The sequence below is a fragment of the Ailuropoda melanoleuca genome, chromosome 6 (genome assembly GCF_002007445.2).
Source record: "Ailuropoda melanoleuca isolate Jingjing chromosome 6, ASM200744v2, whole genome shotgun sequence".
Taxonomy (NCBI): Eukaryota; Metazoa; Chordata; class Mammalia; order Carnivora; family Ursidae; genus Ailuropoda; species Ailuropoda melanoleuca.
Genome location: NC_048223.1, coordinates 8521483 through 8537150, shown reverse-complemented (window position 1 = coordinate 8537150; position 15668 = coordinate 8521483). Strand labels below are relative to the sequence as shown.

General features: G+C 49.6%; 1 protein-coding gene across 1 annotated transcript in view; it reads left to right on the top strand.

Annotated features, from left to right (window-relative positions):
- The window catches only part of CLSTN2 (calsyntenin 2), a 642616-nt gene that overhangs the window by 532824 nt on the left and 94124 nt on the right, over nt 1–15668 (top strand). The window contains exons 6-8 of the mRNA XM_034661817.1: nt 1286–1471; nt 10641–10889; nt 15209–15330. Of these exons, the coding sequence (XP_034517708.1) occupies nt 1286–1471; nt 10641–10889; nt 15209–15330 (557 nt within the window). The remainder of the gene's footprint in view (nt 1–1285; nt 1472–10640; nt 10890–15208; nt 15331–15668) is intronic.

Here is a 15668-nt window from a genome sequence, read left to right as displayed (position 1 = left end):
CGCACGGCTGCTCCATGAACAAAGGCATCTGGCCCCTGCACTGGAATTGCTCAAGATGGCGGCCAGTGGCCTGCTGGGTGCTGGCGAAGAACAGTGACCCGTGAATGCCAGATTTTCTCCATTTCTCAGAGGAGAAAGCAGGCAACTTCATAGATTTTTTTTTTCTACTTCGGATAAGGGATCCCTCCTAGCAAAGTTCTATGTGACAAACATTTGGGATCCATCAACGAATAGTAGCCATACGTCACAATCATGGATAGTAGCCATACGTCACATCCCCTGATTCTGCCCCCCAGTCTGACTTAGGGCTCGCAGACCTCAGACGTGCATCCTCACAGAGCACGGCACACTCACTGCTGCCCGCAAGCGTGGTGACCAGTCACCATGAGCGTGGCCTCGACTCTCCTGTGTCCTCAACTGCTGCTGTGGTTGTTTCAATCCATCTACATGTATACTCCCTCTTTGTGTTTCTTTTCATTGATTGCTCTACCTTGTGTGATGCCGTTTTGATTGTGTTTTGTTCCTGTCCAACACTTTACCATCTCTAAGTTATTTTCCCACTAAAAAAGAAGCGATAAGCGCATCAGCCCTACTTAAGTGGGTCACAGTCCTGAATGCTTGAGAAAGAGTCCTGAGCCCCACCTGATGACCCCAAGTAACCCTGAACTACCATGCTCTCTTGTTTTGCGACAGGACGTACACATTCCTAAAAACCACCCCACTAGGCAAAATGGGGGAAACGGGACAAGTGGCATAACACTCAAAAATGTCATCAGTGACATATAAGAAAAAGAGAAAGAAGGAAAATGTCATGGTTTTATACCAGTTAAATGGTTAAGAAAGAGAGAAGCCCTACAGTGAATCTGGCCCCTCACCTTGAAGAGACCTGGTGTTCGCCTGTAGCAGAGGACAGGGCAGGGCTGCAGCTGGGGCAGTCCTGTGATGGGTGGCAGGGGGCTTTGTCAATGGAGGGGACGCTGTCACTGCAGGGGCACGTGGATACGGCTCGTAGCGCACAGTGGACTACGTGGCAGCTAGATGTTTGAGGTGTGTACACATGCGTGCTTTGTTCCTTCCCTCCTGGTTTGGCTCAGCTGCTGTTTTCTGCCTTCACCTAGAGTTTCTCAGGAAGGAAATCTTGCGTAAGCAAGTGTGAAAGTTGCCTTATCCTCCAACCGTTCCCCAATATATCAGTTATGTTGGAACAGATCCACATTTTCAGAACAAGTGTTATGGCCGAACTGGCCATCCCTGATTGACTTTCATCTTTTCCTTGTTGATTCAGACTGGACCAAGAGGATTGAGTATCAGCCTGGCTCAGGGAGCATGCCGCTTTTCCCCAGCATCCACCTGGAGACGTGCGACGGGGCCGTGTCCTCCATCCAGATCACCACGGAGCTGCAGACCAATTACATCGGGAAGGGCTGCGACCGGGAGACCTACTCTGAGAGATCCCTTCAGAAATTATGTGGTAGGTTTTTCCCTGTTCAGGTTGTTTTTTAATGTATTGCTTTTAAATGATTTATTCAAAGCATATCTTATATTAGGAAAGAATGAGTCCCTCCCAACTGCACTGGCACATGTAACTCCTGGATGAATATTAAGTTTACTTACTATGGTTAAAGGGCCAGAAGGCTCAGCGCTCGGCATCAGACACACCTGACCAGATCCCACCATTTACCAGTTGTGTGGCTGTGAGCAAGGCGTGTGACACAGCCTCTACTCTTCATCAGCAAAACAACCATTAATGACCCAGCGTATTTAAGAGAACCTACCACGGAGCCTGAGGAAACACGGGCTCCCTTCCACCGTGTCGTTTTGGAAAGAGGCACCTGACCAGGGGCCAATGCAAAGGGTGGAGACTATCACCTGGGGAGAGGTCACTTTCCTCCCCAAAGGACCAGCTACATAATTTGCCAAGCCCATTGCAAATGAAAATGGGGGACCCTTATTTAAAAACTATTACAAATTTCAAGGCTGCAACAGCAAAGCTTGAAACCAGGCTGAGGGCCTACACCGAGCATGGGCCCCCTGTGACAGCTAAGGAGGCATGCCGATAAAGCCAGCCTGGCTGCCCGCATCAAAGAAGAAGAGCCGGGGTGGAGGTGGAGGGCCCAGGGAAGGTGTCCCAGTGCACGGAGAAGACCTGCTGTCTCCGTGAGGCGATGGCCTGGGAGAGGAGCCACTGGGAGCTAGGAAACGAGGCCCACAGAGGTGCTACACAAGGAAACAACTTCACGAAGCACCTACTGGGTGCACCTGCCACGCTGTTTACACACATCACTTTGTTTAACCCTCTCACCTTCGGTGTGAGGTGGCTGTTATTCATCCTATTGTGAAGATGGACAATTTAAGGCCCAGAGAGGGAAAAATGGCTGGTTCGAGACCCTGGTTAGAAGGTGACAGAGCCGGAACTTGAAGGCACTTCTATCTGAATGCAGGCTGTTAACTCAGCAGCTGTGAAGCAGGCCAGGCCGTGGCAGCTGGAACATCCGTCTCTCCATTCGGCCTGGGGAGTACTCCACAGAGTGGGAACGGTCCCCTGCGCGTGGCAAGCCGGGCCGTTGATGTGTGGATGGGCCTTGGGTGAGGTGGACCACATACATTTCGTTGCTTTCTTGTTCTTTCCAAGAGTATTCAGGAACTCACATCTGGGTCCCCAGCTGTGCTGTGGGGAGCTTTGAAAAGAGCTGACTCTTAGACTAGATCTGTGTTTGGGGCTAACCCCTGACTCAGGAAAAGGAGCCTTCTGAACCCTGTGCAGTGCCTGAGCACCGTCCACTCCCGGTGGGCCCTCCACGACGATCGCCGGCACGGTTTTCCTCCCTTGCCATTGCTGTGCGCGCACACACCTTCACCCACACTGCTGCTACCCAAGGAGTCAGGTGAGAATTTTAGAAGTGAACGTGGAGTGGACCCTCCTTGGGCCGTGTCCCATTTGTCATGTCACTAGGCTGTCAAGAAGGCCTGTGGGGACACAGTAGGTTGGGGAGAACACCGCAACTTTAGTACTCCAGACAGCCCCCACAAACACAGATGTCAGGGGCCTACAGGATTCAGAAGACTGCCTCCAGCGCTCTCCTTCCTTCGTGTGCAGAGAAGCCACCTCCGACAACATCTTACTGTGAATGAACATGCCGTCTCGCTCCCCGTGCACCTGGATTATAAGTCAACTCGACCCCGCGCCACCATGGGTTACAGTCATTTCCTAAACTCCTCCGGGTCAGAAGAAAATGATGGAATCACGTCGTTAAAGATCAGATGGGCCCAGGGGCACACACTTGTGATTTGATTTTGAATGTTGCTGGGGAGAGATGAGGAGATATGGAGAGCAAGAAGGATTTTTTCTGAGGGAAGAAACTTTAGAGCAAAATTGCATCTGGTTGTTAACACCAATCATTCCTTCTGGGCTCCCAGCGTCACTTTGAAGGAAGGCGGGTAATTCAGTGAGGAAAGCAGCTTTTCCCCCAAGATGTGAGCTTACCTCGTTCCAGGAGCGACCCTTTATGGGGGGGAGGTCTGTGTGTCTTGCTGGTGACTTTCCTGGTAGGAGTGCCCACCGCACTGTGGGGACTCTGTCCGAGGAGGCTGATGGGCAGGGCCACTCTGGCCTCCATGTCAGGAGTCTGAATCTTGAATCCCACGGAGCGAGAGCTCAGGAAAAAAGAGCAGAAGCAAATGAGTGGAACCCAGGTGCGTATCCGGCTCTGGAGTGGGCTTCGGAAGGAGACGGCCATCAGGCCCCCTGCTCTTTCCAAGCTGCGAGGGAGATGCAGGCTGGATTGCTTCCAAAACAGAGTCTGGGTTATAATCCCTGCTCCTGTGGGGTGGCTTAGTTTTGGGACAAGCTTCCATGTGTTTTCAGTGGATGGTAGACAAGTTGCTTGTAGGCTTTCCCAACTAGGGAATGGCCATGACACTTTCAGCCTCGGCAGCCATGCATTTTTCTTCTTCCAAGTCTTCATTGACTTTGGATGGAAACAGGGAGACCAATCAGGATGTTATTGCCATGATCTAAGCAAGAGATAATGAGTTCTGAACCAGGGGAGTGGCAGTAGGGATGCATTTAAGACAGCTTTAGGAGGCAAAATCAGCAGGCTAATCAATGACGGATTAGCTGTCAGGAGTGAGAAGGAATCTATGACGACTCTAGCTAAGCTTCTAACTGGACAAGGATGCCACCGACCAGAACTAGGAATCCAGGCATGCACAGATTTAGGGACTATGAGGGCAGGTGCCTGTGGGACATCCAGGTGTGGGTGTCTAACACCTGCGTGACTCTGGATGCTTCTGAGGACCTGTCTCCCCCACTGCCGATCCATTGTCATAGCCGGTTTCTTCCTGACGTTCCGCCTCTTCTTGGCCAGGACACCTCCTCTGTCCCTGTGCCTGGCTGGTTCTCATCCCTAAATCCTTGCTCATGGTTTCTTCCCACAGAATCTCTCCCCGCTTTGCTGTTCCAAACCTTTCCCTTCAGCAGTATTCTCCTGGCCTTTGTACACCAGGGAGGCTCTCCTGGGGGTGCTTCCTGGACGCCTCTGAGTTCCGGTATCTCTTCCGTGACACCGTAGCTGTGCAGTGACCTGGGCAGGGGTGTCTCTGTGGAGGAGCATTTCACAAGCCTGGTCACTGCCCACCTGCTTCCTCCTCTTGCAACGCTGGCTCCATTAGGAGCAGACAACAGCTAGTTCAAAGCCTATTGTCACAAGGACCTGACAGGTCCAGCAGCTTTTGAAACAGCCTCTCTGGGCCCACACTGAGACCCCTGCATTCTGCCTTGAAATAAAAACAATGCAGGACCCTGAGCCTGTGTTCCCTTCAGCGTGTAGAACATAGCCTCAGATGGTCCACCACTGGCGCGCTTTACCTAAAGCCGGGTTGCGTGGAGAAGTTGGGCAAATTGCTTATCATTTCCTCTGAATTCAGAGATTCAGGATGAAGGGCTCTGTCATCTCAGTCCCAGGCTTTCCAGAAGCGAAGTGTCACAGAGCTGCCTTGAATATGAAATGCCCCATGAAGCCCTTAGGAAGACCTCTTGGCCAAATTAAATTTGACATTACTGACAGCCCCAGGAAGGGCCCACTTCAATGCCCTCAGTCACTACATATGACAGCAAATAGAAAAGCAGTCCGTGACGCACATGCCTTTCCTCGCGTGGAGGCCAGGGGCTGCTCCTCCTCAGGCTCACGGGGCTCCTGGCCGCTGGCCCCCACCTCCACACATGCCACCCAGGGCAGCTGTTCTGTATGTGGAGTCAGGGACCATGGGCAGGCCCTGTTGAAGGAAAGGCCACAGAATGACAGCATGCTATTAAATCAAGTGGTTGACCTGTCAGAGCACTTCAGATCACCAGATATTAAGTTGTGCGCAGGATGTATGCACTCATGAGCCCAGGAGATTTTCATAGATGATTTGTTCATTCATTCATTCATTCATTCGTTCATGTATTGATTAATTCAACAAATATTTGTTGAGTGTCCAAATGCTGTCATTCTTGAGGTTATGTAGAAGTTAGTAAGACCACTTGATAGTTCAGTCTTCTGGGGAAAACATGTTTTTAAAAAAAGTTAAGATCATTGTTTTCTCGGGGATGTACTGTATGGTGACTGACATAATATAATTTAAAAAATTAAAATAAAAAAATAAAATAAAATAAAAAAATAAAACCTTAAAGCAGGGTTAAAAAAAAAAAAGATCATGGTTTTCTACTACACCATGAAGCTTGGCAGAGCTCGTCCTCATTCAGAATCACGGTCAGAGGCATTTGTACCCCCAGAATCACCCAAGTCCAGGAAGCTATCAGCAGCCTCTCCAAGATGCCTCTGCAAGGCTGGCACTTCCAGGCTTGAGTATCAGTCCCCTAGACTCTCAGAGAGCAGAAGGGGGCCTATTGCTTTCAGGAAAATTGGCGCACACCTATAGGGAATCAGATTAAATCCTTAATCATACATCAGCATAGGGCCGTGCACCCTGACTCATGGAGGACGGTAGGCAGGGAGGTTCTCCGTGGATAAGCTGATTTCTTTGGTGTCCTCCAAAGCTCCCTTACGGCATGCCCTCCTATGTTGGGTAGAAGGTTTTTACCTGCAGTGGCCTAGCCCAAGCTGGTCAGCAACTGGGTATCCATGGCCCTGCTCCAGCCGCCTGGCTGACCGCCCCTCCGCCAGAGCCCAGCTGCTCCACCTGGAGACCCAAGTTCCCCATTGCAAGGCCTTGCAGGAACCCTTCTTGTCTAGGATTCCAAAGGTGGAATGATGCTCTGGTTGTAGGTCAACAGCATGTGAGCTCCTGGAAGGACATTAGAAAGTTCTCTCTGTCCATGCTGAAGTCATGCCAAGGAAGAAATGGGAATCATAGCCTCTGATGTCTGTCACTTACATGGATTATCAGGAAAGCAGGTGACCCTGCAGTCACAAATCACCCTAACATCTCACTAGCTCAAAATAATGAAGGTTTATTGATCATTCCTACTGCATGTCCTTCTTGGATTGGTTTGGCTGTCTTCCAGGTGCTTCCCACTGGGATCTAGGCTAACAAACAGCCTTTACATACATAGAGTGCCGCGGATCTCGTGGTACATGGAAAAGACATGTGGAGAACCACAAACTGGCTCTTAAAGCTTCTTCTCTGATATGACACGTCCCTTAAACTCACATTTTATTGGTCAGAGCAAGTCACATGGCTACGTGACATCAGTGGGTCAGAGAAGGATGTGGAGATCAGATTGCATTTTACCAACATGCAGTCCTAGTACAGCATTTGTCAAGAGGGCCTCCCTGTCCTCCCCCGACACTCTCTGCCATTGACCCAGTCTGCCCACCAAAAGTTAAAGATTTTCTACCGGGTCCCTAAAGGTAGAGCCAACTTCTGTTTGGTTCATTGCTGCCTGCTCCCCACAGCGCCTGGCATAACCTAGACATGACGCAAATGTTTATGGAAATAACAGGGAGTTGATATTGCAATTGTGAGAATACTTCACAGAATGAGGCCTGTGTCTTTGGTCACAGTGGCTCCTCTCCCCTGAGACCCTCCCTCTCATTCTGGCCCTGTGGTAGACCATGAGGAGGCGTGGCCTGAGGCGCCATGTCAGTCACTATTGCCACAGGCTCCCCTCGAAGTGCTAAGCACCCTCTGCCCTGACCAGAGCCATCCAGAGTAGAATGCAGACCCTGCAATTAAGAAGTTCAGTGCCCTCGGGCACCACTGATGCATTCACGCCAGTGTGTCCTGCAACCTGCCTCACTCACCCCATCTTTATCTACTTGCGGGCTTAGAGAGGCTTCCTCACGCTAGGGCTCACGGACCCTGAATCACACCTCAACTGTGGTTCCGAGCTCCCCCCGCTCAAGCTACAGCTGCTGTGCACCAGACCAGTGTGGACTCGAAGCAGCCCGAAGGGTCCCAGGGACCTTCACAGAGGATTCCCAAGGAGCTTCTTAAATCCACCCTGTGTGCAGATAGTGCTGCGCCCTCTTTGCAAGGGATGCGTCCTGTTTACCCGCAGCCTTCCATGAGATCCCTTGAGGAGAGGGGAGAGAGAGAGGAACTTCAGGAGAGAGTAAATCTCCCACAGTTTGTTTAAGTGCACGGAGAAATGCAATACAAGCTGCTAAGTTGGGGAAGTCTGCACCATCTGGTTCCTTACAGCCTGATGCTTTCTGGTAGGCAACATCTGTGGTTAGGCGGGGTGGCCTGCCGCTCCCCTCACCACGGAATCAAGGGAGTCTGCATCAGTGGCCTTACCAGGGCACCTGCTGTCTTCAACGTGCCTCTCCGCAGACAGCCACCTGTATGGGAAGGTGGCATCCCAGGGGACTGCACCATGTACTTGGCAACACACCATACCGTGCAGAAGAATGAACATTAGCTGGGGATCTGAGAGCTGGGCCTGTTTCTAGAAAGCTGGGTGGCTGTGTGACCTCGGTCAAGTCATTTCCCTTCTCTGGGCTTTGCTTTCCATTGGTAAAACGTGGAGGCGGTTACAAGATCTCCCTCCAGCTTCATTGAGGTGGTGCAGTGGGGGGCACGGGCTTTGGAGCTGCAAAGCCCTGCCGATAGGCCTGATCAATAGCTGCTTATGATCCTGGGGTCACTGAGCCTGGGCATTTTACCTGTAGACTGGAATCACAATAGTATTTACCACGTAGATGAGTAACTGAGAAAAAGCATTGCAGTACTTAATTCAGGTCTGGTGCTCAGTGCCCCAAAACTGGCTCCTAAGAAAATAATAATAATGGTATTGGTGGCAAAGCTGGCACCCGCCTTTGCTGTGGCTCTGCTAGGCTGCACTGGCTTCTCTGGCCCGAGCTGGAAGTCAGGAGCCCTAAGCACTGAGTCTGCACCTGTCTGGCCACCTGAAATTTCAGGAGCTGACCCTCTCTCTGAGTGGGCCAGTTACTGGGCTGTCTACACACTGGAGAAATCCTGGTGTCAGAGCCAACTTACCTATGGGTCAAAGAAGCCATTGCCATGTTGCATAATTCTAGAGGTTCTAGGAAAATGAATTTGCTACAAATGACCACATATCTTCCACTCCCAAACCACCCCCAAATCCCTACCTGCTGCCGCCTAGATACATTTATTTCTTTCAGACAACTTTGGAGGGTGATAACCCTTAAGGCTTTATTAGTCATTAAAATATTGGTGTGAATCAACTTATCAGATGAATAAAATGGATACCAGACAGGGCTGCAGGGGCATGGGATGAGAACCAGTAAATACTAAGGAGAGGTGTGGGGCCTGGACACGCGGCTGCCTGGGCAGGCACACGTGTGTATTGGGTAGATGGCTAGAAGTATCTCATGGAGGCACCGGGTGGGACGAAGGGCAGTGATAACGTTAATGGAGTGCCTGCTGTGTGTCAGGCCTGGCACCAACCCCCAAACCCTAGGAAATACGCACATAAATGATGCAGTCCACACCATCCCCACGTCCCCCCATGATAAGCACCAGCTGCAGAGCAGTCACGCATTGGCAGACCGGACTCTCCCACCCTCTCAGACGCCACAGTTCCTGGAGGCCTCTCCCAGGGCGAGCCTCTCCCAGTGCGAAACACAGCAACAGGCTCTAAGGATACCTACTTCTCACATGACATAAATTTCAATTGCAAACCAAGGGGTGCTGAGCCCTAGACTTGATCATCTGCTCCAAGGCTGGAGGGAAGACTGGCTGGTGAAACGTTTTCAGAGAAGTATATTGGTTTCCAATATGGCACCTTCCCGAAGGATTCTCGAGGGTCATTTGAACTGTAGCTGACTTTGGAACCCAAACCCTAGGTGAGAGGAGACCCTGATATACAGAATGGAGGAGTCCAGTGATCTCTGACAAAGACCAGGTAATGTAAACAACCACTGCCCATTAAACCCACCAGACTCTGCCGACTGATTGGTCGTGCCATCCCAGGAAAGCACGGGCTCCCCGCACCAGGCACACCTTAGACTCTCTGACTCGTGTGCCCTGACAGTATCAGGAAGCCCTGGCCCTTATCCTTCCCTAAAGAGCCAAGTCCTGCTCCCGTGTGGAACAAAGAGATGTGGAGAGCTCTGCTGACAGCGGAGATCTTCAGTGGGAAGTCAGTGGATGCCCGCGGGTCCCCCCAGCTGAGGCTTCCAGTCTTCTCTGCAAGGCTGGCCACTCCTGCCCACCTTAGCTCTGCCCTCCACAAAGCTGCCGGTGTGACGTTCCTAAGACATAGGTCTACCTGTGACACTCCCACTGCTTCAGGTTTAGTGCTCATGCCTTAGCCTGGAATCATAGTGGTAGCAAAAATAGTGATCGTTGTAAGGATAAAGTCACAGGCAGCATGAAATGAGTATTCCCCATGTGGCCGGCATGCTGCCCAGGCTCTTAGGCAGGCTTCCATTCAGTCCTCACAATCCCTGGGAAGGGAGATACCACGGCAGGAGCTGGAGAGGCAGAAAGGCTAAGGGACGTGCTCACAGTCCCAAGGCTAGCAGGTCATGTTGCAAGGAATCAGATTCAGGTTCGAGGACTTCTGAACCCATGTTCTCTCGACCTCTGTACCCTTTGGCCAAACATAATGCTTGTTAAAAAAAAAAAAATGGTGAGTACAAAGTGGCTCACACTCCTTCCCATGGCATTAGGACCTAGAACTTTCCCCAGTCACAGCCCTGATCATTCTGTGTCACAGCTGTCTGTCCACTTGTTGGCTCTGAGCCACCCCAGGTCAGGGACTGTACTGATTCACCTTTATATCACCCGTGCCTACCCAGCAGGGGTCTTGGCACATGGTCAGTGCTCAAAAAATGGCTCACAGGTTAATGGATGGACGAATGCATGAATGAATTCATTCATCCACATCAAACTCTGGCCTTCTCCAGGAACCTTCCCTGCTTATAAAAGCCCCCCCATTCTTGTCATTCATTGCACCTTATCTTGTCACATGCAACATTTTTGTCTGTAAGTTACCGATGCCTTCACCTCTGCAGACCATAAGGATCTCACGGGGAGGGATGGCGTTTGGCCCTTCTTTTCCTGAGTTGCCTAGCTGAAGGTTGGCTCAGATCTCTAAGTAAATACACTGAGTAGTTCATCCTGACCCAGGAGCGGAAAATAGAAGGTGAGGACACGCAGCCCATGAGGAATAAGCCTTTGTTCTTTCTGGCCCCCGTGCCCCGCAGGAGCCTCCTCTGGCATCATCGACCTCTTGCCGTCCCCCAGCGCTGCCACCAACTGGACAGCAGGACTCCTGGTGGACAGCAGCGACATGATCTTCAAGTTTGATGGCAGGCAAGGGGCCAAGATCCCTGACGGGATCGTGCCCAAGAACCTGACAGACCAGTTCACCATCACCATGTGGATGAAACACGGCCCCAGCCCTGGTGTGAGAGCCGAGAAGGAAACCATCCTCTGCAACTCAGATAAGACTGGTGAGTCTGTCCGTTATATCTCAGCTGGTTAGGCGCGAACACAGCCCCTGACCACGTGGGAGGAAAGCCAGAGCATGATCACGTCCTGGGAAACCAATCTTGTCTCTGGTTTCCTGGCTGCTGATTTCCTGGGCTGGGGGTAGAGCGAGACCAGGAAACGGGGGAAAGCAGAGGCACAGACACAAAGAATGCAAAAGCTGGGACTAGTACTTTTCAAACCCAACCTCCCCAGAAGTGAGGTGGGAGTTGGGGGGCAAGGGGGCTTCATTCTTACTTCAAAGCAGCAATACCTTTGCTCTGTTATATGTAAGTAAGATTTCCAAAAGTTTATTTTCAGTGAAAAGGTCATGGTAATTTTCCAAATCACTGCCAAACATAATAACGGTAGCAATTTTTGTTTTGTTAGGCATTTCCCCCATGCTAAGGCTGCACGGGGCAGTTCACTGCTTGGTGGCTAAAAGCACTCCACCACTTACTGGCGATGCAACCATGGGCAAGTTGTTTCACCTCTCTGTGCCTCACTTTCCCCCTCTATAAAATGGGCATTCTGGTATTGTCTACCTCATAGGGTTTTTAACAGGATTAAATGACTTGAAGTATGTCTAGTGCTTTAGAACAGGGCCTGACACCTGGCAAGTACAATCTGTGTTAGATATTACTGTTCTAGACAGTTTCTCCGGTCTCTACAATTTCAGCAAAGCGTTGCTGTGTTTCCCATTTGAAGGATAAGGAAACATCGCTGAGAGGTTAATAATTTGTCCCAAGTTACATTGCCAGTAAGGATCAGAACCGAAATGTAAGCTTAGATCCAGTTAACTCCAGTCCTGTGCATGGGTCGCCACATCCCACACAAGCACACATGCACACACATACACACAAATATTTGGATATCTTATGCAAATTTTATAACTCCATCTTAAATTATAATTCCACAGTTTCCTATTTTAAGCACTGCTTAAAATACCCAACATAAACCATACCCCCAGCAGATACTGCAGGGAGAAGGCAGGATAGAGTGGCTCACAACTCAGCCTCTGCTGGTGGACGGCCCAGGTTCGTTTCTCAGCCTTTCCACTCTCAGGTGTGACGTTTGAGGAGTTGTGAATCTCTCTGAGCTTCAGTTCTCCCGTATGTGAATTGGGGAAATAAACATGAAATAATGTATGAAATCACTCAGCATCAGATATAAAATCAGCGCTCAGTTTATTTACTTGATGGTGTTACTATCATATTACTTCTGGTTTTATTCCACATTATGCTGCTCCCAGGACCCCACATTTACTGTTTCAATCACTTCTTACAATATATGTTAGCACATTTTCCAGATTATAGAAGCTGAGACAGAGAGAATAGCCTGGCTTTCGTTAGTCATGAAGTAAGTCTGTGTCAGATCGGTTATGCCAAGGATGAGTTCTTTCTTCTGGGACTTTCATGCAGGAAGGACCCTGTAAATGTGCATGAGATCACACTGAGGTTTGGCACTGGGTTCAGAGCTCAGCACATGATCCCAGCAATCACCCTGCAGCTTGGTCCTTGCAGTGCCTGGCAGGGCACTCCCCTCACGATCCAGAAGCCTGCATCAGTGAGACAACAGCTTAGGACCGTCCACACCAATGCAAAGCGGCGCGGGCTGGGGTTCACAGCCACACACGTAGAGTCCTTTCTGAAATGTATCCAATACCCCTGGGAGGCAGGTCACACAGATACTTGCTTACAGAGGAGGAAGCTGAACTATGAAAGGTTGAAAGACTGGCCCAAGGGAACCCAGCCGATTACCCAGAGCAACAGGATCGGACCTGGTCCTCTGGGCCTGAGTTCCAAGCCTGTGCTCTGGGACCCGTGGTGCTCAACCCCGCTACACAGCAGAAAAACCTGGCATGCTAAAAATGCTAAGATGCCAGGGCCCCACCCCGGTGCAGGAAGTCAGAGTTTCTAGGGGATTCTTTTGTGCAGCCGAGGGTGAACACGCTGCCTTAAATGATGATGCCTCCTTGTCATCAGAGTAGTCTACCCCACGGGCATGCTGTCACCTCGAGGCAGCACAACCTGGTGCTCCTCCGCCTTGGCCTTGGCACAGAGCAACACTTTACAAGCAGCTCGGCGCCGGCACGAAGAAGATAGGGAAGCTTCTCCTAACTTCTTTGACTTAAAAAATATATATCTGTAAATACCTGCTTGCCCTAAATTTAAAAAATATCAGGAATAAACTAAAGCTTTATTAGGCTTTTATATATCAGAAACATTTTTTCAAGACATGTTTATATCAGAAAACCTGAAAAACACAGAAAAGTATAAAGGAGAAAACACAAATCCCCTAAAACCCTAATACCTAAAGATATTTCCTGATTACATTTCATATATTTCATTACCAAATAAAATCTTATTTTATTTCTATGTATATGTGGAATGTCCTTATAATTTTCACTATTTTATAATACATGTGATACCATTATGCTCCCTGTTTCTTTTTTGTAACATTATATCCAGATCATTTCTCTTCTTGATAAAATATTCTTTAAAGACATGAATTACATAACAATCCAAGATTCTGTCATGGGGCTTTATTATGTCATTTAACTGGCTTCTTTTTGTTAAACATTTAGCTGCCACAAAGAACACCAAGGGTCATGAAAAGAAATGAAGCAGATTTCTGAGTGTACCATGTCCCTAGCCCACTAAATAAACCAGTGACCCCAGTGTGGACAGTGACTCCAGGAATCCAAACTAACAGAGGGAGAGGGAGAGAGAAATTTCCTAGGCTGGAAATGCTCCAGACCTCCATTCTTCTCATTCCACTTCCTCACCCACAACTGCTCCTGACTCCAAATAAAAATAAAAGGGGAAAAGGTCCTTCTTTCTATATTTTTCTGACAGAAGACAATAGCTAATGGAAATCAGCTGGGCAATTGTGAGGGGGAACAAGAAATATTGAGTAAAATCCCCATCATCAGGCCAGGGCATTTTATCAGTCCAAAGGCCGAGTGGCCACCCAGACATCAGCCTAGGCCAACCCTGCCACACTGGCAACAGCTTTACACATACTTCCTTGTTCTACCAGTTAAGATGCTTTCAGTTACAAGAAATAGGAAATACAGATCAAACTGATATCAGATGATCAAAGCAATCAAAATAGTAAAGGAAATGTAGAGTTCTTGTAACTGAAAATGGCCAGAGCTATGACAGCTTCAGGCAAAGTGTGATCAAGGGCTTGGCCCTTTTTTCTGCAATTTCTCAGATCTGCATACATGTATCGATTTCATGTTAGCAAACAGGGCTGCAGCTGCTCCCTGCCTCCCAGTTATATACTACAACTTCTAGATAGAGAGCATTTCTCCTATTTGCTTTCTGATAAAAGAGAGTTATTTCTTGGAACCACTCAGAAAAACTTCCGAATCACTGGCTTGAACTGAGTCTCTTTCCTGACAGAAGCGCCGTGGCTGGGAGAAGGGCCTGCATTGCCTGACTTGGGCCTAGGTCCTGAATCAATCACTGTGGCAGGCAAACCAACCAGAGCCCAGGCCTAGAAGCGGGATGGTTATTGATTCCTCACACTCAAACCTCGAGGTTTATACAAGATGTACAAGAATCGATCTCACTATCCTATTCCCATGATTCATTAGGACACTCAGCATCCCTGTCATGACACAGGTGAGAAAGCCGAGGCTCTAAGAGGCTAAAAAATTCCCACAGAAACATCTGGAGATACAGCTCCACCCGAAGTCTGTCTGACTCTAGGGCCCATGTTCTTTCTACAACAACAGGGCACCTGCTCATCCATCTGTCATTTATGGAGCACGTGACTCGTAGTAGGTTTCCGTGTATGCTACTATGTAGTGCGTGATGTGAGTTCTCTGAGATCAAAGAGCAGCTCCTCCGCTCCCAATGGCTGTTACCTTGTGGCTGCAGGACATCATGACTGGGACCCTTGATGTGAGATTTCCTAAGCACAAAAGGAAGTCTTTCTATCAAAGGAGGAAAACATCCCATCCATTGTGTACAGGGAGAGCGGTATTTATTCGTTGCTTTGGAAAGACATGGAACCATGACTAATGCTGAAAAATCAATCTGCCCCCTCCTCCTAGCAACTGTAAATGAAGCCGCTTCCCCTAACTGCACACAGTAAGGTAGAGAAGGAGACATGCTCTGCGGTCACCATTGTCAAGCCTGATGAAATGAAACAAAAGCCCAGTACTCTAGGAGAAACCAGCTGTGTTAAAGGAGCTCAGCGTAGCTGATGTGATTGTTGGGGAGCCCCCTTCGCCTGGGGCCAACGGAGGCAGAGATTCTATGAGCACTCAACTCCTCTTCCTGCTTTGCAGAAATGAACCGGCATCACTACGCCCTGTATGTGCACAACTGCCGCCTTGTCTTCCTCTTGCGCAAGGACTTCGACCAGGCCGACACCTTCCGCCCCGCGGAGTTCCACTGGAAGCTGGACCAGGTATGGCACTCAGCTCACCCCTCAGCCCAGCTCCCCACTTTGCAGGGGCAGTAAGTGTGCTCCAGCAGCGATAGCAGCGAGGAGGCACCTCAAAGTTCTGCTCGCTTGCTGAGTTTTGGAAAAATCAGCTCAGGGAGACACACAGCATCTTAAAGTCAAGAGAAAAACCGCTGCCGTAAGCCCAGCTGTGGGGGGAGGGCCTCACATCCCCGCTGGGACCCCCCCCCAGCAGGTGGTGGACCTGCCCACATGTATCTTGTCCATTTGCTCCCATTGAGCTCCTGGGACGCTGGTCCTCTTGGTCCCAGGCCCAGTTTGTGGTCTCTGTTAGTACATCT